This window comes from Cherax quadricarinatus, chromosome 40 (assembly GCF_038502225.1).
Source record: "Cherax quadricarinatus isolate ZL_2023a chromosome 40, ASM3850222v1, whole genome shotgun sequence".
In the NCBI taxonomy this organism is placed as follows: Eukaryota; Metazoa; Arthropoda; class Malacostraca; order Decapoda; family Parastacidae; genus Cherax; species Cherax quadricarinatus.
In genome coordinates this window covers 10,426,514-10,451,794 of record NC_091331.1, presented here as the reverse complement: position 1 = coordinate 10,451,794, position 25,281 = coordinate 10,426,514, and the positions used below count along the sequence as shown (strand labels likewise).

Below are 25,281 nucleotides of genomic sequence, written 5' to 3'. Positions count from 1 at the left end.
TTTGTAATATTTTAAACTTAAGATTTAATTTAAGTCTGCCCGAAATGCCTAGCCATGCTAGGTGTTCTAGTGGTACACTCTGTAATTATTATTTTACTACATGTAAACCACACAATAACCAAATTCTGTAAACTCAGCATTGTAATCCTTATAGAGAATAAACTTTGAATTTGAATTTGAATTGAAGTTATTATACATCATAATGAAAGACTAATACACTACCTGGCTATCACTAAGTTATTATACATCATAGTGAAACACTAATACACTACCTGGCTATCACTCAATTATTATACATCATAGTGGAACACTAAGAGGCTATCACTCGGCTATCAACTCTCAGACGATATCAATCAAATCTTTTTAGCGCCCTTATATATTTGTTGAACAAAATTAATATTTCTTAACCATAATCACAGCCAGCGTGTAGCTAGTTGCCGTTAGATGGACGGAAACTCTGCTGTTTGGGCAATGTGCTTCCATTTCGTTTGTATTATTCATATATTTTGAACTACAACAGCCTTGGCTTCGACTGTTCCTTCGATTTGTTGTTTTCTGAGATATGGGGTGCATAGTAAACTAGCCTCTTCGGAGGCAAAAATCTAAAACAAAAAATCTGAGAGGAAATTCTCGGACCCATGTCTCTCTTTTCCAACCTATGAGTTTCTAGGAATACATTCTATCTTAGAAATTAATGGTGGTGGCTAGACTGGAGTTCATCCCTAACTACACACACTTATGTCGTCACGATCACATCGAAACTGCTGCCTTTTTTTGTGACCTACAACTGTTGTATGGGAAAAAATGTATGAGGCTCTCTTACAGAAGGTCTTATCATCATATGTTTGGTAGTATTAACCAACAGAAGCAAAAATATTATTTCTGGCGCTGGGTACAAAGATGGCGCAGACTCTTGAAGCTCTATCACACATTTTTATTTGTTACTGTCTTATTCATGCGGAAGTATTAAACTTGTAGGGATTATGCAGTAGTTAAGAAATGGGAGGTAATCAGGTTTGATCCAAGTAAGGGGAGGGGGATCAAGAGTCCCTCACGGGGGTCGCTGCGCATCCTTGAAGGGAGTGTATTTTGGATATATTATTTCAAAGTTTTAGCCAGTTTTACAGCAACTGTCTCAAAGTTTTAGCGTGGTTTGGAAGTTTTTGACATTTGAAATTAGAGGAATCATTAGCATTTAATAGAACTAATTAAGACATATTATCACTATTAACATATGGTCCATAACAACTAGACGTCGTTTCGATGTCCTAAACCAAGTCTTGACTTCATAATGATCCAGGAAGGATCCAGACGTCATCTAGTTTTAATCTAATTTCTGGGTTAGATGAAAATAGTTCTAGCCACGGTGTGGTGACTTTTAACCATGACTTCCTCAACAGTACACATCTTCAAGCTAGCCTCACAGTACGCCCGCTGGGTCACCACGAACGGCAAGTGCCAGACACCACTGCGCCGATGCGTTGAAGTGACTTCCCAGGACCAGCAGAGTGCCACGCTCAGGTACTGGCCCCGCTGTGCTCTGTTGCACCGCTGTGGTGAAGACGCTGGCTGCTGCAACTCGGCTGATATGACCTGCGCCACAGCAGACTCTGAGAAAGTCAACCTCTACTTCTATGTCTTTGTAAGCCACTCTGGAATTTGTATTTTATTATTATTATTATTATTATTATTATTATTATATTATTATTATTATTAGTATTATTATTATTATTGTATTATTATTGTATTATTATTATTTAATCATACCTGCCATCTCTCACCGTGGTATGGTGACCCCAAAACAAAGAGACATTCAACATCAGCCATTCTTATCAGAAGTGTCTTTCCAGAAGTGTGTAGAGACACCGATTCAAATAACCCTCAGAACCATAACATCCCCACCCCTCCTTCAGAGTGCAATCCCACCTTCAGGATTGAATTCAAGTTCAGCCATTCCGTTTCCTTCAGTTGAGTCATGAATATTACCTTGCTCATACCCCAGCAGCGGAGGAAATTCTTAAAATCACTTGCTTCTCCTCCGATACATGCTTTCCCCTACCACTTAACCTCCTTCACCCCCTCCCCCAAACCATTCGGGAAGGACTCCTTCCCCGCCTTCCTTCCACATCGGATTTACGCACCCTTTCGGCTCTCCATTTCTGTTCCATCTATTGTAAATGTCCAAACTACCCTCAATAACCCCTGCTCTGTCCTCTGGATAATGCCTTCCGTAACCCCACACAGTCTTCTAATTTCTACGCTCCGAATTCTTTGCATAATATTCACACCACATATTGCTCTTAACTGCTTCATCCTCCTCCTTGTTGCAACGCTTCACACTCATGTAACAGTGTTGGAACCGCTATACTCTGGTACACTGCCCTCTTTCCGTATATAAACTTTAATCTCTCTAGAGACGCCTCAGTCAACATTCCACTTACCCTCTTTCCCATGTCTGACCTGCACTGACCTCACTCCATGTCTCCCCCCCCAGTGGAAATAAATCACTAACTTTATTGAGCTATGTTGGGTTAAATTTATATAATTTATCACTAATGTATGTCCATAGGATTTATGTAACGTCGTATCAATTTATACTACTGTAAAAATCATAAAAAATATTATCGTTGTCCGTTCCAGGGATTGCTTTGATGCCGGTGAAGGGTTCTCGATCCAAGGAATTGAACCAATCATCTTTTTCCTTGAATAAAAGTGATTTCCTCTCATTGCCAATCACTATGTGTTCTACGAGTTTGGAGTGCTAAACCCGTAAATAACTTCTTGGGAATGTGAGGGATGAGGGACTATCAAGTTTGATCTGAGAGAGGGGAGTACAGTTCCAGTTCCTTTGATCAAGAGCCCTTCACCTTAACAGAAAAAAATAATTTGTACATTTCGTAAATAAAGTTCATCTTAACTGACTGCACAACCCCTGCATGGCAGGGAAACATGACCCCTGCATGGCAGGGAAACATGACCCCTGCATGGCAGGGAAACATGACCCCTGCATGGCAGGGAAACATGACCCCTGCATGGCAGGGAAACATGACCCCTGCATGGCAGGGAAACATGACCCCTGCATGGCAGGGAAACATGACCCCTGCATGGCAGGGAAACATGACCCCTGCATGGCAGGGAAACATGACCCCTGCATGGCAGGGAAACATGACCCCTGCATGGCAGGGAAACGTGATAATGATCCCTGCATAACAGGGAAACATGAAAATGACCCCTGCATGGCAGGGAAATATGATAACGACCCCTGCATGGCAGGGAAACATATTAATGACCCCTGCATGGCAGGGAAACATGGAAATGACCCCTACATGGCAGGGAAACATTAATGATCCCTGCATGGCAGGGAACTATGACCCCTGCATGGCAGGAGGCCAGTCCATTTATCATCATTCTATCATGCATATGGTGCATCCAACAAAATAAGCAAGACCCTTAAGGTGTTACTACCGCCCGGCTCAGGCTGGGTTACAGATATCTTCGGCAGGTTAAATCACCACCACCAGATGTAGACCAAACGAAATGTAAACTTTGTCTGATGGACAACTGTCACACCTTGCGTAATTATGTACTGGAGTGCGATAAAATTAATGAATTCAGAGACAACTCACTCAGAAATTTTAAAGAAATGTCAAAGTATTTTATCCACAGCGGTATATTACAAACAATTCTGGAAAAATACCCAGACTTTGCTCACTGTCAATAAAGCATTACCACTTTGTGCGTGTGATCAAATTAATGTCTACATAAATAACATAAATTACTGAATATAAGCATGTAAATACAGTTCATTACCACTGTAACTTGAACATTAAAATGGTATAAAATACCGACAGATTGTTAGGTAAGACACATATGCAACATGTATCTTTATTTTGAAACGTTTCGCCTACACAGTAGGCTTCTTCAGTCGAGTACAGAAAAGTTGATAGAAGCAGAAGATACTTGAAGACGATGTAATCAGTCCATCACCCTTAAAGTTTTGAGGTGGTCAGTCCCTCAGTCTGGAGAAGAGCATTGTTCCATAGTATGAAACAATATGGAGAGGAAGTGACAGGATGGAGCTTTATATAGCGCCAAGAGGTGAGACGTAGGTCACTAGAAGAGGTAAGAACTCAGGTGTTGGGAGGTCAGGTCCCTCTCAAATCCAGCCGTTCTCACTAGTAGAGGTTGTCGAAGTTGATTGTAGGTCTGTACCAAGCTACCCTTGTGTTGCAGTGTCTGACAGATTGAACATTAAAATGGTATAAAATACCGACAGGTTGTTAGGTAAGACACATATGCAACAGTTAGGTATCTTTATTTCGAAACGTTTCGCCTACACAGTAGGCTTCTTCAGTCGAGTACTTTTCTGTACTCGACTGAAGAAGCCTACTGTGTAGGCGAAACGTTTCAAAATAAAGATACCTAACTGTTGCATATGTGTCTTACCTACCACACCACTGTAACTTGTTCAGCTATCAATACTTTGCGGTCCAGTCCCTGGACCCATTATGTACCTCTGTAATCCTTTGGCTACCGCCCACAGGATGGGTATGGGGTGCATAATAAAGAAGTTAAACTAACTGTGTGGCAGGGATGAACATCAAAATGGTATACAATACCGACAGGTTGTTAGGTAAGACACATATGCAACAGTTAGACAACTTTATTCCGAAACGTTTCGCCTACACAGTAGGCTTCTTCAGTCGAATACAGAAAATAGGCAGGAACAGTAGAGATGTGAAGACGATGTAATCAGTCCATCACCCTTGTAGTCGTAGAATTTGAGGTTGTCAGTCCCTCGGCCTGGAGAAGTTCAGTTCCATAGTCAGGAACTATCTGAAGATCAAGCGACAGTGCGGAGACTTAAATACTGTCGGAAGGAGAGGTGCAGAGTAGTAGTAGTAGTAGTAGTAGTAGTAGTAGTAGTGAGAATGTGACCACTGAGAGATCATGTCCCTCTCAGATCCAACCCTTCTCACTTGAAAAGCTTGTCCAAGGTGTTTTCTGTACCAAGATGCCATGTGTTGCAGTGTCTGACAAGATGAACATCAAAATGGTATACAATACCGACAGGTTGTTAGGTAAGACACATATGCAACAGTTAGACAACTTTATTCCGAAACGTTTCGCCTACACAGTAGGCTTCTTCAGTCGAATACAGAAAATAGGCAGGAACAGTAGAGATGTGAAGACGATGTAATCAGTCCATCACCCTTGTAGTCGTAGAATTTGAGGTTGTCAGTCCCTCGGCCTGGAGAAGTTCAGTTCCATAGTCAGGAACTATCTGAAGATCAAGCGACAGTGCGGAGACTTAAATACTGTCGGAAGGAGAGGTGCAGAGTAGTAGTAGTAGTAGTAGTAGTAGTGAGAATGTGACCACTGAGAGATCATGTCCCTCTCAGATCCAACCCTTCTCACTTGAAAAGCTTGTCCAAGGTGTTTTCTGTACCAAGATGCCATGTGTTGCAGTGTCTGACAAGATGAACATCAAAATGGTATACAATACCGACAGGTTGTTAGGTAAGACACATATGCAACAGTTAGACAACTTTATTCCGAAACGTTTCGCCTACACAGTAGGCTTCTTCAGTCGAATACAGAAAATAGGCAGGAACAGTAGAGATGTGAAGACGATGTAATCAGTCCATCACCCTTGTAGTCGTAGAATTTGAGGTTGTCAGTCCCTCGGCCTGGAGAAGTTCAGTTCCATAGTCAGGAACTATCTGAAGATCAAGCGACAGTGCGGAGACTTAAATACTGTCGGAAGGAGAGGTGCAGAGTAGTAGTAGTAGTAGTAGTAGTAGTAGTAGTAGTGAGAATGTGACCACTGAGAGATCATGTCCCTCTCAGATCCAACCCTTCTCACTTGAAAAGCTTGTCCAAGGTGTTTTCTGTACCAAGATGCCATGTGTTGCAGTGTCTGACAAGATGAACATCAAAATGGTATACAATACCGACAGGTTGTTAGGTAAGACACATATGCAACAGTTAGACAACTTTATTCCGAAACGTTTCGCCTACACAGTAGGCTTCTTCAGTCGAATACAGAAAATAGGCAGGAACAGTAGAGATGTGAAGACGATGTAATCAGTCCATCACCCTTGTAGTCGTAGAATTTGAGGTTGTCAGTCCCTCGGCCTGGAGAAGTTCAGTTCCATAGTCAGGAACTATCTGAAGATCAAGCGACAGTGCGGAGACTTAAATACTGTCGGAAGGAGAGGTGCAGAGTAGTAGTAGTAGTAGTAGTAGTAGTAGTAGTAGTGAGAATGTGACCACTGAGAGATCATGTCCCTCTCAGATCCAACCCTTCTCACTTGAAAAGCTTGTCCAAGGTGTTTTCTGTACCAAGATGCCATGTGTTGCAGTGTCTGACAAGATGAACATCAAAATGGTATACAATACCGACAGGTTGTTAGGTAAGACACATATGCAACAGTTAGACAACTTTATTCCGAAACGTTTCGCCTACACAGTAGGCTTCTTCAGTCGAATACAGAAAATAGGCAGGAACAGTAGAGATGTGAAGACGATGTAATCAGTCCATCACCCTTGTAGTCGTAGAATTTGAGGTTGTCAGTCCCTCGGCCTGGAGAAGTTCAGTTCCATAGTCAGGAACTATCTGAAGATCAAGCGACAGTGCGGAGACTTAAATACTGTCGGAAGGAGAGGTGCAGAGTAGTAGTAGTAGTAGTAGTAGTAGTAGTAGTAGTGAGAATGTGACCACTGAGAGATCATGTCCCTCTCAGATCCAACCCTTCTCACTTGAAAAGCTTGTCCAAGGTGTTTTCTGTACCAAGATGCCATGTGTTGCAGTGTCTGACAAGATGAACATCAAAATGGTATACAATACCGACAGGTTGTTAGGTAAGACACATATGCAACAGTTAGACAACTTTATTCCGAAACGTTTCGCCTACACAGTAGGCTTCTTCAGTCGAATACAGAAAATAGGCAGGAACAGTAGAGATGTGAAGACGATGTAATCAGTCCATCACCCTTGTAGTCGTAGAATTTGAGGTTGTCAGTCCCTCGGCCTGGAGAAGTTCAGTTCCATAGTCAGGAACTATCTGAAGATCAAGCGACAGTGCGGAGACTTAAATACTGTCGGAAGGAGAGGTGCAGAGTAGTAGTAGTAGTAGTAGTAGTAGTAGTAGTAGTGAGAATGTGACCACTGAGAGATCATGTCCCTCTCAGATCCAACCCTTCTCACTTGAAAAGCTTGTCCAAGGTGTTTTCTGTACCAAGATGCCATGTGTTGCAGTGTCTGACAACCTGTCGGTATTGTATACCATTTTGATGTTCATCTTGTCAGACACTGCAACACATGGCATCTTGGTACAGAAAACACCTTGGACAAGCTTTTCAAGTGAGAAGGGTTGGATCTGAGAGGGACATGATCTCTCAGTGGTCACATTCCCACTACTACTACTACTACTACTACTACTACTCTGCACCTCTCCTTCCGACAGTATTTAAGTCTCCGCACTGTCGCTTGATCTTCAGATAGTTCCTGACTATGGAACTGAACTTCTCCAGGCCGAGGGACTGACAACCTCAAATTCTACGACTACAAGGGTGATGGACTGATTACATCGTCTTCACATCTCTACTGTTCCTGCCTATTTTCTGTATTCGACTGAAGAAGCCTACTGTGTAGGCGAAACGTTTCGGAATAAAGTTGTCTAACTGTTGCATATGTGTCTTACCTAACAACCTGTCGGTATTGTATACCATTTTGATGTTCATCTTGTCAGACACTGCAACACATGGCATCTTGGTACAGAAAACACCTTGGACAAGCTTTTCAAGTGAGAAGGGTTGGATCTGAGAGGGACATGATCTCTCAGTGGTCACACTACTACTACTACTACTACTACTACTACTACTCTGCACCTCTCCTTCCGACAGTATTTAAGTCTCCGCACTGTCGCTTGATCTTCAGATAGTTCCTGACTATGGAACTGAACTTCTCCAGGCCGAGGGACTGACAACCTCAAATTCTACGACTACAAGGGTGATGGACTGATTACATCGTCTTCACATCTCTACTGTTCCTGCCTATTTTCTGTATTCGACTGAAGAAGCCTACTGTGTAGGCGAAACGTTTCGGAATAAAGTTGTCTAACTGTTGCATATGTGTCTTACCTAACAACCTGTCGGTATTGTATACCATTTTGATGTTCATCTTGTCAGACACTGCAACACATGGCATCTTGGTACAGAAAACACCTTGGACAAGCTTTTCAAGTGAGAAGGGTTGGATCTGAGAGGGACATGATCTCTCAGTGGTCACATTCTCACTACTACTACTACTACTACTACTACTCTGCACCTCTCCTTCCGACAGTATTTAAGTCTCCGCACTGTCGCTTGATCTTCAGATAGTTCCTGACTATGGAACTGAACTTCTCCAGGCCGAGGGACTGACAACCTCAAATTCTACGACTACAAGGGTGATGGACTGATTACATCGTCTTCACATCTCTACTGTTCCTGCCTATTTTCTGTATTCGACTGAAGAAGCCTACTGTGTAGGCGAAACGTTTCGGAATAAAGTTGTCTAACTGTTGCATATGTGTCTTACCTAACAACCTGTCGGTATTGTATACCATTTTGATGTTCATCTTGTCAGACACTGCAACACATGGCATCTTGGTACAGAAAACACCTTGGACAAGCTTTTCAAGTGAGAAGGGTTGGATCTGAGAGGGACATGATCTCTCAGTGGTCACATTCTCACTACTACTACTACTACTACTACTACTACTACTACTCTGCACCTCTCCTTCCGACAGTATTTAAGTCTCCGCACTGTCGCTTGATCTTCAGATAGTTCCTGACTATGGAACTGAACTTCTCCAGGCCGAGGGACTGACAACCTCAAATTCTACGACTACAAGGGTGATGGACTGATTACATCGTCTTCACATCTCTACTGTTCCTGCCTATTTTCTGTATTCGACTGAAGAAGCCTACTGTGTAGGCGAAACGTTTCGGAATAAAGTTGTCTAACTGTTGCATAAGAATGACCCCTACATGGAAGGGAAATGTAATAATATCATGCTTTCCTATCAAATAAAGCTGTATATTGTAACTAATTCAATATGAAGTTAACCTTGCATGACTGAGTGCAATGAAGCAGTATGTCTCGCAATTTGCAAAGGGAGAATAATAATAATAATAATAATAATAATAATAATAATAATAATAATAATAATAATAATAGTAATAATAATAATAATAATAATAATAATAATAATAATAATAATAATAATAATAATAATTTTATGGTATAAACCTTGGTAATAAATACCGACAAGTTGGTTTAGAAAGACACGTAAGCAAACACTATAACATATTTATTAGAAAACGTTTCGGTCCTGGGACCTTGATCACTTCTAACATACAGAGGTAGAAAGACATTATATATATAGGCGGAGAGTGAGATGTGACGCACGTGACCTGAGGAATGTCATAAGAACATAAGAATGGAGGAACACTGTAGAAGGCCTACTGGCCCATGCGAGGCAGGTCCTTATCAAAACAACCTCTGCCTATGATGAGGATGGGTAGACGATGAAATCATGTGACTCCTGTGTTGTTGGGTTGGTGCTGCTTAAGTATCATGTATGCCAATGTTTTTGAAATTTTGTAGTTTCCAGTGTTGCGTTCTATAGTGTCGGTGACGGCGATTAGTGAGGCTTCTAGGCACCGTCGGCGTCTAAGGTCTGGTTCGGTGAGAACGAGTTGTGCCTCGTTCCAGTTCATCAAAAACATTGGCATACATGATACTTAAGCAGCACCAACCCAACAACACAGGAGTCACATGATTTCATCGTCTACCCATCCTCATCATAGGCAGAGGTTGTTTTGATAAGGACCTGCCTCGCATGGGCCAGTAGGCCTTCTACAGTGTTCCTCCATTCTTATGTTCTTATGACATTCCTCAGGTCACGTGCGTCACACCTCACTCTCCGCCTATATATATAATGTCTTTCTACCTCTGTATGTTAGAAGTGATCAAGGTCCCAGGACCGAAACGTTTTCTAATAAATATGTTATAGTGTTTGCTTACGTGTCTTTCCAAACCAATAATTTTATAGCTCTACAAGTCCATGTACAACGTATACAGACATAGGTGACATTAATGACATGCTGTGTAGAAAGCCCCTGGTTATAACAAAAGTAATCATTATTTTTACAAGTATATGTACAAGGTATACAGGTCTAACTGACGTAGTGACATACTACTATATAGAAAGCCCCTTGTTATGCAGAGCATTTTGGGCAAATTAGGTCAATTTTGTCCCCACGATGCGACCCACACCAGTCTATTAACACCCAGGTACCTATTTTACTGACAGATGAACATGGACAGCAGGTGTCTTAAGGAAACACGTCCTAATGTGTCCACCTGTACCGGGGATCGAACCACGGACCTCAGGTGCGCTGAATGACTCAAATTTAGCGTTAACATAACCACGCCTCAAGGTGCTTTGATGCCGATGAGAGGGCTCTTGATCCATGGAAACGGACTTACTGTCCCTTTTCTTGCATCGAACCTGAAGGCTTTCCCTTCCCCAAGAACCATATAGCCCTTATGGGTTTAGCGCTTCCCAATGATTAAAATAAAATTTACATAAACTTAATCTAAACGCAGTGTGACTTCAAATGACTTTGTTTTCCTTACCTAGGACTCCGGCCGTGCTGGTGTGCAGGTGTTAACCTTCAATAACGACACTCGTTGTGCCTGCCAGCCACGATCTGTGTTATCCACGCCTAATACCATCACTCAGGAGTAAGTTCTTTCATCTTGTTCTGCTACATACGCTAATCTCTCTCTCTCTCTCTCTCTCTAATCTCTTCACAAAGTCATCTAGGTACAGTATTGTCTCAGTATTGTTTGCATGCATTTTTTTATTATTAAGATTTGACGCACCACAGTGTGTAACCTCTGTAACCTCACGAGCTTAACAACGAATTGTGTTCATTCTATAACCACAATAAATTTAATACGTTGAAAATTGCAAAATATTAAACGGTAATACAAAGAAAGATAGAGACAGTTCAGGATTATGTAACTTGCACTCGTGTTCCTAATTTGACAAGATTGTAATGGTTTACGTTATAATGTTCATTTTCTTTGACAATATGAAAACGAAAACGTGAATGGACGCAATTTAATCATAAACTAAATAGATAAGTAGATAATTTTATTCAGATTATTAACTCAGGATAACCCAAGAAAGCCATTATTCCTGGTTTATTTCTTTGGGGGTCTTTTATCCTATTCCCCAATATGCAACCCAAGGATCATCTTGTTACACTTTACAGACTAATCCTACACTAAATTCTACATAACATTGTAGATAAAACCATTGTAAAAGTTTAAAGTTATGCACGAGGCCTAAATAAAAACCTACCCTTAACAATTTGCTAACATCCAGGTACTTACTGCTAGGTTAACCTGGAAAGTGATCGTTGATGTTAATAAAAGACGCATGTTACAGGTGCAAGTGCCCTCGACACTTCTCACTTTACCTTCGAGATGGTCAGTGCTCCTGTGATTGTGACGATGGTAATAACAAGTGTCGTCGCCTTAAAAAGGGTCGTCGCTACTTCACCAATGCTGATGTCAGGTGAGTGTGACCCTGCTGAAGGGAGCTTAACTCTTTACCTTACCTTTGATGAGTTTCAAGAGTTTTCCTATTCCCGCAGCCTGGCCCTGAGTCAGGCTTGTTTAATGCTTTTCCTGACCGACCAAGCTGTTTATTCTGGCGGCGTGCTGGCTCACGTTTCCATCACAGCCTGGTTGACCTGCCATTTGGTGGAGGCTGGAGGACTAGAAATAGTCCTCCAGCCTATTAAAATATAATCGTTCTAGTCAGAATGTATTGATATTGAAGAATATGTAAAATAAAAATGGACAATACTGTGACTGGAATAATACACAGATAACCCGCACATAGTGGAATGAAACTTATGACGACGTTTTGGTCCATTAACTAGATAATGGTCCAATTCTAACAGAAACGTCGTCATAAGTTATGTATTTTTTATATATTTTATTTAAAACAACTTACAGTGTATACATTATGCTATACATAAGCTCACTGAAGCTAAGAAACAAACTGTAAATAACAACATCCGATGCAATACCCCAATACAAAAACAGGTCCACAATACTCACACATGCCACCGACTGTAGCCATATCACACCCCCCTTACCCTACCCACTGCTCCATATATATGCATATATATACATACACAAATACAGCTATACATATACATACGTACAACTAACAATATATAGCCCACACAATAACTTACAATTTGCATCATGATTCCATAAATACATCCCAAACATTTAATATCACAATGATCAATACAAATCTATTTCAGGGCACATTTATATGAGGGAAACCCCCATAAACACAGTGTTACAGTATATTAAAATCAGTACTTTATTACACATAACATATAACAGTGACAACCTCCAGGTCCTTTGCAGTTAATCAACCACTAGTCCAACAATAGGTATTTAAACATCTTATGCAGTATGCATGAAGCTATACATAGGTGCACTTTAGCCAACAATGAAGTACAGACATTGCAGAAATGCAACATATCCTCCAACCTTTTCTCTTACCCAACGCCATGACGCTATAGGCCATGCAATCCACACACAACCAAAAACAGAAAACTCATTACATCACATGCTCCCATAGATTACCTTGCCACCTATTCCTAGGGAGGAACAGCTCTCTCCCTATATGCACTACCATATCCACTCACACAACCACGCCCACCACAAACACACATCACACTGATACCACAGCAACACACTCCCTGTGCATACCCAACCCCAAAGACGAGCCCATTCCATTCCCTGAACCTCAACCCCCCTCCCCCATTGCTCTCGCATTCATACTACGATACCCCTCTGGAAAAGCCTGGTTCCAGCTACTCCCATACATCCCCCTATTACAACTCAGGGTTCTATATATGGTCCCTGCCAACACCCTCTTGTGCTCTTCCCAATCCCCATTCCCTCTCATCCCCCAAGACACAAAAACAAAATCTGCAACTATATACGTTATTGCACGCTACACAGACACCTCTACTCCACCCACATCCAGACTTAATGCCCTCAATACCAATATCCCTTCCCCCCTCCCCACAACCTTACCCATCCATTCCCTGATACCCCCTAAATTGTCACAGAAATACGCCACATGAAATGCCGTCTCCCTATCCCCGCACACCTGACACTCGCTCTCCACCATCAACCCTCTTACCCTCATCACCATCAACCCTCTTTCCCTAAGCGCAGCGCCTGATGGCAGAATACCATGGAGAAAACAGAGCAATATCTCCCACACCTTCGGTTGCACACGCATCAACCATAACCTCTCCCATATATCCCCCCCACACATACACTGGGTAAATACCCTAAGCCTTCATGACCACCTTTGCCCCTACTGCGTGCTCTAAAACACCCACCCGAAGTTTAGTAGGTTCCTGAACATACAGCAATGCCCACAACACATCCTCACACACCCTCATCTCCGACCCTCCCCACCACATTCGCACTTCCTCATATAAATCATCCACGCCCTTCCCCTCACGTCCCCTCACATGGCAAAACCCCCACTTAAAATAAATACACTTGACTCTTAGCCATAAATCTATTATCCCCAATCCCCTCTATTGACCGGAAGCATAACCACACCCCTACCCAACCATTCACACCCTGAACCCCACAGAAAATGGAAAACCTTTCTTAACAGCCTCGTAAGATCCAGACCCGCTAATGGATATATAGCTGCCACATGCCAGACTTTACTATATAGCAACACATTCACAATTATCACGCACTGATGTATTGTCAAATGCATTGGTTGTAACCCATCCAATCACCCCACCACATTCGTCTCTCGACCTCCGGGGAGAGAGGACGCACGCCTAGTAGCTACACCTGCCCTCTGGTGGTGACCTTTAGCAACTAGAAGACAAAATGGCGTACCGAGTGGGACAACGGATTAACACTGTTTGTATACAGCTGGTACGTGGCACGCTTACTGGAGCAACGATGCATACATTGCTACCTGCTATCATCAGGGACGCCTATGGTGTCCCCAACGAGGAAGTATATGGTGTTGCCTTGAATGGGATGACCAGAGTATTCCTAAAACTGAATCGTACCGGCGTCTACGACAGACTTGTTGAAGAGTATCAGGAGAGAAAGGTGACGGTGAACTCGGCAGTGGACGTCGTTATGCATGACGTATCCAGGTACTATACGTGGGTGAAGGTCAGGAATGTCCCTTTCGAGGCGACGGCGTATAGTATACAGGAGGTATTCAACAACTACGGTAAAGTTCATTCGGCAACGATGGGAGTATGGACAGAAGGGCCATATAAGGGACGACCTGAGGGCTCTTATACCCTCAAAATGACGTTGGCTAGGCCTATACCGTCCTACGTCATGTTGGTGGAGTCCAGGACGCAGGTTTTTGTACACTATGCCGGCCAGAGAAAGACCTGTCGACTTTGTGGCTCATATGATCATATGGCAGCTCACTGTCCTAGAAGGCAGCCTACCAGGGCTCCTGGTACATTGGCAGTGGAGCAGAGACCATGTGAGTTGATGCCTGAGTTGGGAGAGGTGGAACCAGTGACGAGTGGTCGATGGAGTGAAGAGGTAGAAAGGGAAGTATTGACGGTCGGTACCTGTGTTACCATCCCAGAGGTGACAGGGGAGGGGCCCCCATCGCCTGAGGGACGGGTGGACGTGGAAGAGTCTACCCAGGAGAAGTTGCTGGATGCGGTGCTGAAGGAGTTCTTCGATGAGACGGTGGCCGGGGAGGATGGTCCTGAGAAGTCAAGTGAGATACAGCTGATGGTTGAGCAGCAGGAACAGGTGAAGGGTTCGAGGAATGCCAGAGAGGACATGGAAGTGGTGGTGGAAGTCCATCAGGAGGACGTGCAGGAAGTAGATTTGTGTGTGAGTGAGAGCTCACGAAAAAGGACTGCGGGTGCTTTTGACCTCGATGAGGTTTTAACACCTGGGCAGAGACCCGGGAAGAAGTCATGGGTAGTTGTAGGGGAAAAGGTAGGCAGGGGAGGGGGTGTACCGGGGAAGATCAGTGGGGGGGGGCAAGGAGGGGCTGGAGGCCAGGTTAGGAAAAAGGATAAAAATGGTACAGGTACTGAGAAAGGTGAAGTGAGTAAGATACAGCGGCATAGGGGTAAGCCCCCTCTTCTAGCAAATTCAAGTGTGTCACAATAAATGTCAATGGGCTTAAATCTGAGGTAAAAAGGGTTTGGTTAGAGTGGTTTTTACGAAGGTTTGATGTGGATGTATGTTTTTTGCAGGAGCATAACCATAGGTTAGGGAGTGAATTGAGTTTGAGGGGTTATAAAATGTTTGTCAGTAATGCTTTGCAATTAAAAGGAGGGGTAGCAGTAGCTGTAAAGGAGACCAGCCCATTGCGTGTCATGGGTTGGGAGGAGGGGGGAGGGGGGAGGGTTGTAAGGGTAGCTGGGCACTGGGGGGTGAGGAGAGTATGTTTCATTGGTGTATATATGCCGGCATGTAACAATGTTAGAGTCAAAGTTGATTTTGTACGTGATGTATTGATGTATTATTTGCGGGGTTTACCTTCCATAACTGTAATTGGAGGTGATTGGAACTGTGTGATTAGGTATGGGGATGTGACGCCGAGGGGGGCAGGATGTGTTTTGGGTGCACTACGGGATGTGTTGAGGGATGTAGGTGTTGTAGATGTGGTGGGCAGGGGGGAGTATGGGGTGGAGCACACGTTTATTCGTGGGAATTATGGGGCGAGGTTAGATAGGATATATGTGATGCAGGGGATTGGTGTGGAGAGAGTGAGGGCTTTTGATGTCGGTTTTTCGGATCACAGGGCGGTGATAGCTGATCTGCGGGTGGATGGTATAGTTCGCATATATGCTGGGTATTGGAAATTGAATGTGAGGCTTCTGCAGGAGGAGGATGAAGGCTCATCCTTTGAGGAATGGTGGAGACATTGCTGGGAGGGTAGGGATGGTGGGATGGATTTGCTTGACTGGTGGGAGATGCGAGCAAAGACAGCAATAGCAGAGTTTTTTAGGATACGTGGAAAGGAACAGGCAAGGTGGAGATATGGTTTGCAAAACTACCTGGAGGGACAGCTGAATGCTGTTTATGACGGGGGGGGAAGGGAAGATGTGCGAGGTGAGGTGGATGGCTTAAGGAGTAGGATTGAAGGATTACATAATGAAAGGTTTAACGCGATTAGAGTTAGGGCAGGATTAGAGGAGGTGTTAAAGGGTGATCGACCATCAGGTTATGTCCTGAGAAAATTTAGGGAAAGGCAGATGGTGACTACCATAGCGCATCTAGTGGTCGCTGATGGGGGGGGGGTTATGTGGTGGGTCAAGGTCTTACTGATACAGATGATATTAGTGGTTATGCTGATTATTGGTTTAGGGAGAAATGGAGGAGGAACAAGGAAGTTGTCAGTGAAGAGGTATTTGGGGTTATGCAGAATACTATTGTATTGGGACAAGAGGAACAGGAAAAGCTGGAGGGTAGTATTAGTGAGGAGGAGGTGGGGGAGGCGGTTTACGGGATGAGTCAGGGTAAGACGCCGGGCATTGATGGAATACCGAATGATTTTTATAGAGTTTATTGGGAATGCATTAGGTATGGGTTAGTGGAAGTCTTGAATCATATGTGGAGCAGTGGGAGGATGGGGAAGACCCAGAAAACAGGGATCGTTGTGTTGGTGCCGAAGAAGAAGGATGGGAAAGTATTGAATGATTATAGAGCAATATCCTTAATGTGTGCAGATTATAAAATTTATGCTAAAATTCTGGGCAATAGACTGAAGAAGGTTCTAGGATCAGTGGTACATGGGGGACAGTTTGGCATTCCGGGAAGAAGTATGAGGGACGGGCATAGTCACATAAGGGATTTTATTGAGGACTGCACCGGAGGGGGAATACTTGGATTAGATTGGGCTAATGCGTATGATTGTGTGAATAGGGATTTCTTAAAAGTTTGTTTGGAACAGCTGGGCTTGGGGGAGAAGGTGGTGAGATGGGTGCAAACCTTGTATGAGGGAGCAGTTATTAGGGTACAGGTTAATGGTAAGTTGGGGGACCCAGTACTGATGGAGAGAGGTTTGAGGCAGGGCTGTCCACTCTCTCAGTTATTGTTTGCCTGTGTACAGAATCCATTTTATGGGCTGGTGGATGAGGTGATGATTGAACATGGGATTAGGGGGGGTGGGAGGGGGGGGATTGTGGGGTACGTAGATGATACTACCGTGCTGGTAAGGCATGAGGAAGATCTAAGGAAAGTTGGTGGAATCATTCAGATTTTTGGGGACGCCACGGGTATGAGAGTTAATTTAATGAAGTCGAGACTATTAGAGGTGGGGGATTGGGTGGGAGGGGGCTAGGGGGAGGGGTTGGGATGGTCAGTAGTGGACAGAATTAAGGTTTGTGGAATATGGTACATGGCGGAAGTGCAGGAAAGTAGGAAGATAAATTCGGAATTAGTTACGAGCAGGGTTTTGGGTAGGCTAGGAGGCTTAAGGGCTAGGGATGTAACATTACAGCAGAGAGTTTTAGTGGTCAACTCTCTGGTGTATAGTAAGGTGTGGGGAGTGGCTGAGGTGTTCCCTTTAAGAGCAGAGGATATTGCAGAGATCCAGAGGAAGGTTCTAAGGTATGTGTGGGGGTTTGGGAGGGCATGGTTGAGCAAGGACGTGGTGATGACGGAGGGGAGACGTGGGGGTCTTGGCCTGATGTCATTGGGTCATAGAGTAATGGCTTTATATATTAAACAAAGATATATTCGGACTGGGGGGAATAGAGGAGTCAGGGTAGGTATGGTAATGGAGGATGCACGAAGATGGTGGTGTGGAAGGGATTTGAGGTATTGTGAGGATATGTTGAGGGTTTTATTACATGTTAAACAGGTGTCCACGTTAAAGGTCAAACGAATGGTGGGTGCTGTGGTAGGCAAGGGTGTCTTACAGGGACTTGCTGTATATCCAACATATGACTGGATAAGCATATGGAGGAAGTTTGGTTTGCTTAGAATACCAGCGAGGGTACGAGAATTAGTATATCGTTTTCTGATGGGAATATTGGCCTCTAGGGATGTGTTATATAAAATGGGTCTTGTGAGAGAGGACTCATGCTTGCATTGTGGGGACATCGAAACGGCCTTTCATGCGGTATATTTTTGTCCCTCTTTGGAGGGGGTGAGGTTATGGATGGTGAGAGTTATCAGATTTTTGGGGGAAGGGCAATGGCCATTCCTACGGGCCTTAATGTTGGATGTAACTGGGGTGCCGGGTGATGTGGGTAGAGCCTTAATGTATGTTATGACGGATTATTTACATGTATCTTGGGGGATGAGGGAGGTTAGGGGTGAGTTGAGGATAAAAGCGTTAGCAGCGAGATTTTATAGAACTATGTGTAGGAATAGGCAAGTCTATGGTGGGAGGTGGGTAGTTAGCTTTTCGGAGGGTTATCGGAATCTCACTGTGGGGGGCCTTCTCCTCATGAACCCAGGGGGCGGGCAAAGGGTTGGTCTCCTACCGGGGGATACATGAGGGTGGGTTGGTTTAGGCTTCTTTGTAGTGTGGATGGTGGGAGGGTTATGAATAGAGTGGAAGGGTGATGAATGAGGATTTGGAATCTATGTTTATGTTCACTGCATACAGGATAACCTTAAAAACCATGATGACTAAACCTTGGGATCTCGGGTTTAGAGCAGAATGATGTTAAGATAAGCACACAAGTTAACTTGATCGTTGTATAACTTATGTTTGTGAAGTGCTGTGACCCTGCACAGTTGCTTTGTGGGAAAAATTTTCTGCTATGTTTTATATATGAAATCATGATCTTTGGTTTAGTCAGTTTTATAATCACATATAATGACACCTTTTTCTATGTACCTAATCATGTTATGTAATGATATATGAATTATAATGGATAGTGAGGTATTGGGTTAGGAGTGGACAATTTTATTGTGCGATGCCCTTAATGGGGTTTCTATGAGATTGCAAACTGGTTTTGTTCAATGGTGTTATTGGGGAAAAAACAAGGATGGAGCATGTACGAACTTGTATGTCAATATTTTTAATTATGACTACTGTATGTGCATGAGGAATTTTATTCCCATGATAACGCTCAGTATAATAACATTGATAATAGGGAAAAGGGGGGGGGGGTAGTATGTGCCGGCACGAAGTAAGTGCGGCGAGTCTTTAGGCAATGAGAATTATAATTATATGCTAATTATTTGTTTATATATTATCTTTTAGACTGTTTATATATAAAAAAAAATTAAAAAAAAAAAAAAATCAGCAATGATGTACTAGTGTTTCAAATAGGGAGATAAGGTTTTTATGTCCTGTAACTAGACAGTTTTGATACCTTATGTTAGGATTTTGTTAGTTGTATGGGTTGTACTTGCGTATATAATGTTATGTCTTTTACTTGTGGGTGTTTCCTGCCCAGTGTTTATGTGGGGAGTTTCATTGTGAGATGTATCAATGTAATGTTTATTGTAGGCTTAGGTTTGCATAATGTTTAAATTAATGTTCTGTATAATTTTAATTTTTGTATGTTAAATAATATTTATTGTGCAATTTGTGCAAGGGGTCTAATTGTACAGAGTTGTGGGGGATTTATGTGGACACAGACATAAAATTTTTGAGTTTTTGGTTTTTGCTAATTTTTTTTTGTTGGGTGCTGGAGCTCTCTCGCTCTTTATTATGTTAAGAGTTTCCTGCTATTTGCGGGAAGTATTAATGTGGTATGTCTTTGCAATTTTATTGTAGGGTTAGGTTAGCCTTTGTTTAATTATTGTAATGTATAATTTTAACCTTCGTATGCTGCATCATATCATCTGTGTACTTTGTGCAAGGAGGGTTTACTGTACTGTATAATAGGCATGATTTGTAGGTTTAGAATTTGTTGATGTTTTTTTTTTTTTCTGAGCAGGTGTTATCCTGTTCGTTTCATTGTTCGGTGATGGTATATTCTTTAATACAATATGAATGTAACACTTGTGGTATGCTATGGGGTTGATGGTAGGTCATTGTATTTTCAAACGGTTAATAATTGTGTTCTTTTATTTATTTATATCTTGTACTGTGTCCTTTTAAATAAAATATAAAAAAAAAAAATCACCCCACCACTCGATCCACAACAAGTCCAGAATTAACCATCCTCGCCTCTCTCGCACTACCTATATACACTATCCCACACACCTTTATCCTGTCCACCATATTCCAACGTACATCCCATCCCCAACTCCCTCTTCCCACCCAACCTCCTAAGACCAGCAATTTTGATTTCTCCATATTCACTCTTAAACTGGTAATGCCTGCAAAACTATCAATAAAATCCTCTACCACATGTAAACTCCCCAATGTCCTCACTAGAATCGTCGTGTCATCCACATACCCTATTATTCCCTGCTCTCCACTCCCCACTCCCCTATCCACCCCCACACACGCTCCCACCACTCTATAGAATGGGTCTTGTAGACAAGCAAACAGCAATTGAGACAGGGGACAACCCTGCCTTATACCCCAACCCAAGGATACCCACTCCTCCAGCTTCCCATTTACCTGTACATGCACTCCCACCCCTTTGTACAAGGTCTCTGCCCAATGCACCACCTCCTCCCTGAAACCCTGCCTTCTTAATATATACCACAATGCCTCATGTTCCACACTATCATACGCTGCCTGCCAATCTAATGCTAAGACACCCCCCATCCTCATTCTCCACTTCCAACCCTTCCACAAAATCCTTTATAATACCATGCCCATCATACATCGTCCTCCCAGTCACTCCACATTGTCCTCTTGCAACCACTCTATCCACCACACACTTCAGCCTATTTCCCAGAATTTTTGCAAAAATCTTATAATCAGCACACAGCAATGACATTGCCCTAAAGTCCCGCACCGTGTTTGGTTGCTCACCTTTTGGCACTAAAACTACAACCACAGTCCCCTGCAACCCGCCCATCCTCCCCTCCCTTTTCATTGTATTCATCAGTTTCACTAAGGTATTCAAAACACTCCAATTTCTCACATAGAACTCACAGGGCAAGCCATCCAAACCCGGTGCCTTACCTCATGCCATCCCCTCCAAGGCCCTCCACACCTCCCCTTCTTCAATATCCCCCCCCCCAATGCCATGCAATCACTGCCACTTAGCACACAAGATACATTCTCCCCCAACCCCCCTAAAGCCCCCCATCCACCCCTGCACTCAGTAAATATCTTCCAAACCACCTATCCACATAATCACTCATCGCCTCCGTTGTTCATAACTCCTGTACCGCCCCATACCCACCTAAGTCCTCATGTACCACCAACCTATCAATCTGCATAGCTATACGGCACCGCCTCTGTCCCCGTAACACACAGGCTGACGTTTGATCACCCCACACCACCTCTTCCAATCCACCCTGTACTCCCACCACATCAACTCTGTCATTCTGCAGATCTCGAATCTGCCCCTTTAACAGCTCGATTTCCTCCATGGAATACATCCCAGCCTGCATGCCCCTCTCATAACAACCCTGCAACCGACCCTCGAAATACTGTTGCAGCCCATACATCATCCAACTCTCGCACTTTCCAAATCACATGTAAAACTGCTGGATCCTGCCCTTAGCTACCTCATCCCACCACCCCAATAAATCACCCACATCCCTACCCTCTCCCCATAAATCCTCCCACATTGTCACGAAATCCAACCCCGCCTCCTCCACCCCAAGAAGTCTCACATTCAGCGTCCAATACCCTGGATACCTCTTAGGCAAGCCGGCCCAAGTCAAGTCCACATAAATGGCTCTATGATCCGAGTATACAGCATCCACCATATGCACATGCATCACCCACACACTCCTCATTACATATAACCTATCTAGCCTGGCCACATAACCCTGTCTATGAAACGTGTGCTCAACTGTCAAATCCCCACCTCCAACAACATCTCCCAACCCCACGCCCCGCAAAAGATCCCCTAGTCCTACCAAAAAACACCCCGCCCCCCATGGCTCCACATCCCTTCTATGTACCACACAATTCCAATCGCCACCCACGATGGCTACTGGGGGAAGGGATCGCAAATAATAAATCAAAACATCATGCACAAACTCATTCTTCACCCATACATCACGCTCGCCGGTGCATACACACAAACCACTGCCAGTCGCTCACCCCTCCAGCACCCATCTACCCGGAGTACCCTACCCCCCCTCCCTCACATCTAATAACAAATGAGCTCATCTCCTGAATCAGGATCCCAACCCCTCCCTTCAGTCGATCCGAATACGCCACAAACACTCGATACCCATCCACTTTCAAATCCCAGTCAACTTTAAAATTATATTCCTGCACAAACACTACATCTATGGCATAATGCCTTAAAAAAACCTGGAGCCACAGACACTTCACATCTGCACACACCCCATTTACATTTACAGTCATACACCTGAAACCTTCTTAAAGGGTTTTACACGCTGCCCTGCAACTCCTTTCACAGGCGCACTACCAGCATGTCAACTTTTCCCACCACGCTCTCCTCTGAGAGCGTGGTTCCCCCCCCAGTCTGACACCTGACCCGACACACCTGTGATGCCTCCATGCACCACATCTACTAGTTTCTTCCCCGGCCTCTGCTCTGGGGTCAAGACATCATCCGAGTCAGATTGTGTTGCCGCCCTCTTTCGCTGAACACTCTCTGCATCCATGTCCAATTCGGTAGATGCCTCACAATGTATCTCTGCCGCCACCTCGACCATGGCCCCTGCTCCGTCCCACTGCCTGCCTCCTGTCGTCGCTGCTGTCTCCCATATTGGGCTGCCATATGGTCATAAGCACCACATAGCCTGCAACTCTTGCACTGCCCTGCATAATGCACCATCATTTGTGTCCGGAAGTCTTTTAGGATGACATACGATGGGATTGAATACCTCAACATCATTTTCAGATTGAACGTACCCTACGGCAAGCCAGCATACGCCCCATCCACTCAAGTACCTGCCGTCGCCAGATGCACAGTGCCATATCATTCAAAAGCATTCCGTAGGTCCGCCTCGTCAGCCTCGAAAGGCACATTACGTACCTTCACCCAAGTATAGTGCCATGACACATCAATAAGATGGACATGTACTGCCGAGTTGACGTCCACACAACCACCTTGATACTTTTCCACCAGTTGTTCATACAATCCTGTGATCAAAACTTGACGAATATCCGGAAAGCCCCGTTGAGCAACACATCATACAGATCTTGATCCGCAACACCATGTGTGTCACGGATAATCGCAGGTAGAATCACTTGTGCGGACTGAGGCATAACTACACCCCGCACCAGCTCAATGCACACAGTGTTTACACACCTCCTTGCATACTGCGCCATCTTGAGAAAATTCAACTGCACAGGAAGGCCACTCAACCAGGAGCCTGTGCATAGCAGTACCTTTCAGCCCGAAAGTGAAGAGGTCAATGTATTGGTTTTTGGGTTATCCTAGGTTCTCTACACATATGCTGCTATGTATGATAATCTGTGTAACTGTATTTGTGTATACCTGAATAAACTTGGTCATTGAAGGGACTGTGAGGCTTATCACAATTCTACTTCACGACTCACATCCATGGGTTAAAGTCACACATTAACATAAGTAAAGACTTGGCAAGTTTTGCATGACTTCACATATTGGATATAATGTTGTGGTAATTTTAGGAATTACACCTTACCCATTCTGTGAACGGTAGTAAATAAAAAAAAAGTATTATATAGGCACTTAGTTATTTGCAATAGATAAATATAGAATAGTTTCCAAAATCTGTCGCGAATAAAATGTTTTAATATTAATAAGCTTAATTGTTTGCCCCCACAGCTGTGTGACCAGCGGGGTGTGTACAGAACCTACATGCGAGTATGGGCCCTTTCTCCTCCAGCAGAAGCGCTGCTCCAAGCGCAGAGAGAGGGAACACAATTCTACGCACAGGAAATAAGTGTCGCCTCTCTTACTCTCCCAACTTATAAGTTGGAGATCAGATGCAAGATAGCAGCAGCAGAATAAACAACAATGAAAACAGCAAGATAAATTGCAATGGAAATAAACTCTAGTGAACATTACCCAAATATCTGCCTTCAAATGTGCTATATCCGTGATATAAGCACATTTGGACGAATAATCAGAAAGATAAACATAATATTTTAACCTTAACTGAGGTCATCTTTGCAGAAGAGGGCCTCAAATGCACGCCGAAATATTTAGTTTGTCTCTCCTATTATTTTTCCAAAGAGTGAACTTACATTGCTCAGCGCATTACTGCAATGTCTTCTCATATTTTATCTGTTTATTACTGTTCTGAAAAACTTAAATACAATTTTACAAGATATGCAGTAACATCCTGGAATTGCCATACTGATTACTGTAATGTCATAGGAATACAAAATATCCTTAGTAAAAACAATCAAAGGTTACTCGAAGTACTGAAATTGTAATTATCATCGGATAAATTTCTAGCATTTCGAAAGTGAACTGAAGCAAAATTTACCAACAGATTTTCTATTTATTCAAGAAGACGGTAAAGGAGAGTTTCTAGATGTTTACTTCTTTTAAACTCAGGAATGTTAAGTATAGTGTAGAAATTAAGAAGTTGTGCCAATGGCAATTTCTTCTCACTGTTCACACTATACATTATGTACTCATTCTATGATTCTTTAATGAAGGTAATAGTCCCAACTGCTAATTCCCTTAGTTGACAAATTCGCACACCAACCAATGGAGTACTTAAAAACCCAATAAATTTGTCATTCCTCCATTCTGTAGTTAAGAACATTTGCAAAATATAGCCATTCTTTGTACTAGTGTTTTATATAGGACAGTGTTATTTGTTACAATCCACAGATTTGTAAAGTTGGAACACCAGATACACGACTCGTTCAGAAGTTCATCCCACACCCCTTCCTTATGTATCAAAGCTTTCTCAGTGAATATAAGCTTTGTAGTACTCAGTATACTGCTCAAATGGGATAGTGGAGCTTTACATATCATGATTACTGCAAAAACAATCAAAATAATGACATGCGTGTTTTATCAGCTGTTGCTGCATATTCTACTGGTCTCACTTATTTGTGGAAAGCCAAATTAAGAGCAGGTAATTAATTTGTTTCAGTAATGTAAATATACCTACTTGCTATTTAGAAATCACAC

The 25,281-nt window shown here is 43.2% G+C and overlaps 1 protein-coding gene across 1 annotated transcript in view; it reads left to right on the top strand.

Annotated features, from left to right (window-relative positions):
• Positions 1 to 25,281, top strand: part of LOC128687400 (uncharacterized) — a 120,119-nt gene that overhangs the window by 94,499 nt on the left and 339 nt on the right. The window contains exons 3-6 of the mRNA XM_053774869.2: positions 1,401 to 1,642; positions 10,695 to 10,798; positions 11,511 to 11,639; positions 23,956 to 25,281. The exon at positions 23,956 to 25,281 is cut by the window's right edge and continues 339 nt beyond it. Coding sequence (XP_053630844.2) covers positions 1,401 to 1,642; positions 10,695 to 10,798; positions 11,511 to 11,639; positions 23,956 to 24,073 — 593 coding nt within the window. The 3' untranslated portion in view covers positions 24,074 to 25,281. The remainder of the gene's footprint in view (positions 1 to 1,400; positions 1,643 to 10,694; positions 10,799 to 11,510; positions 11,640 to 23,955) is intronic.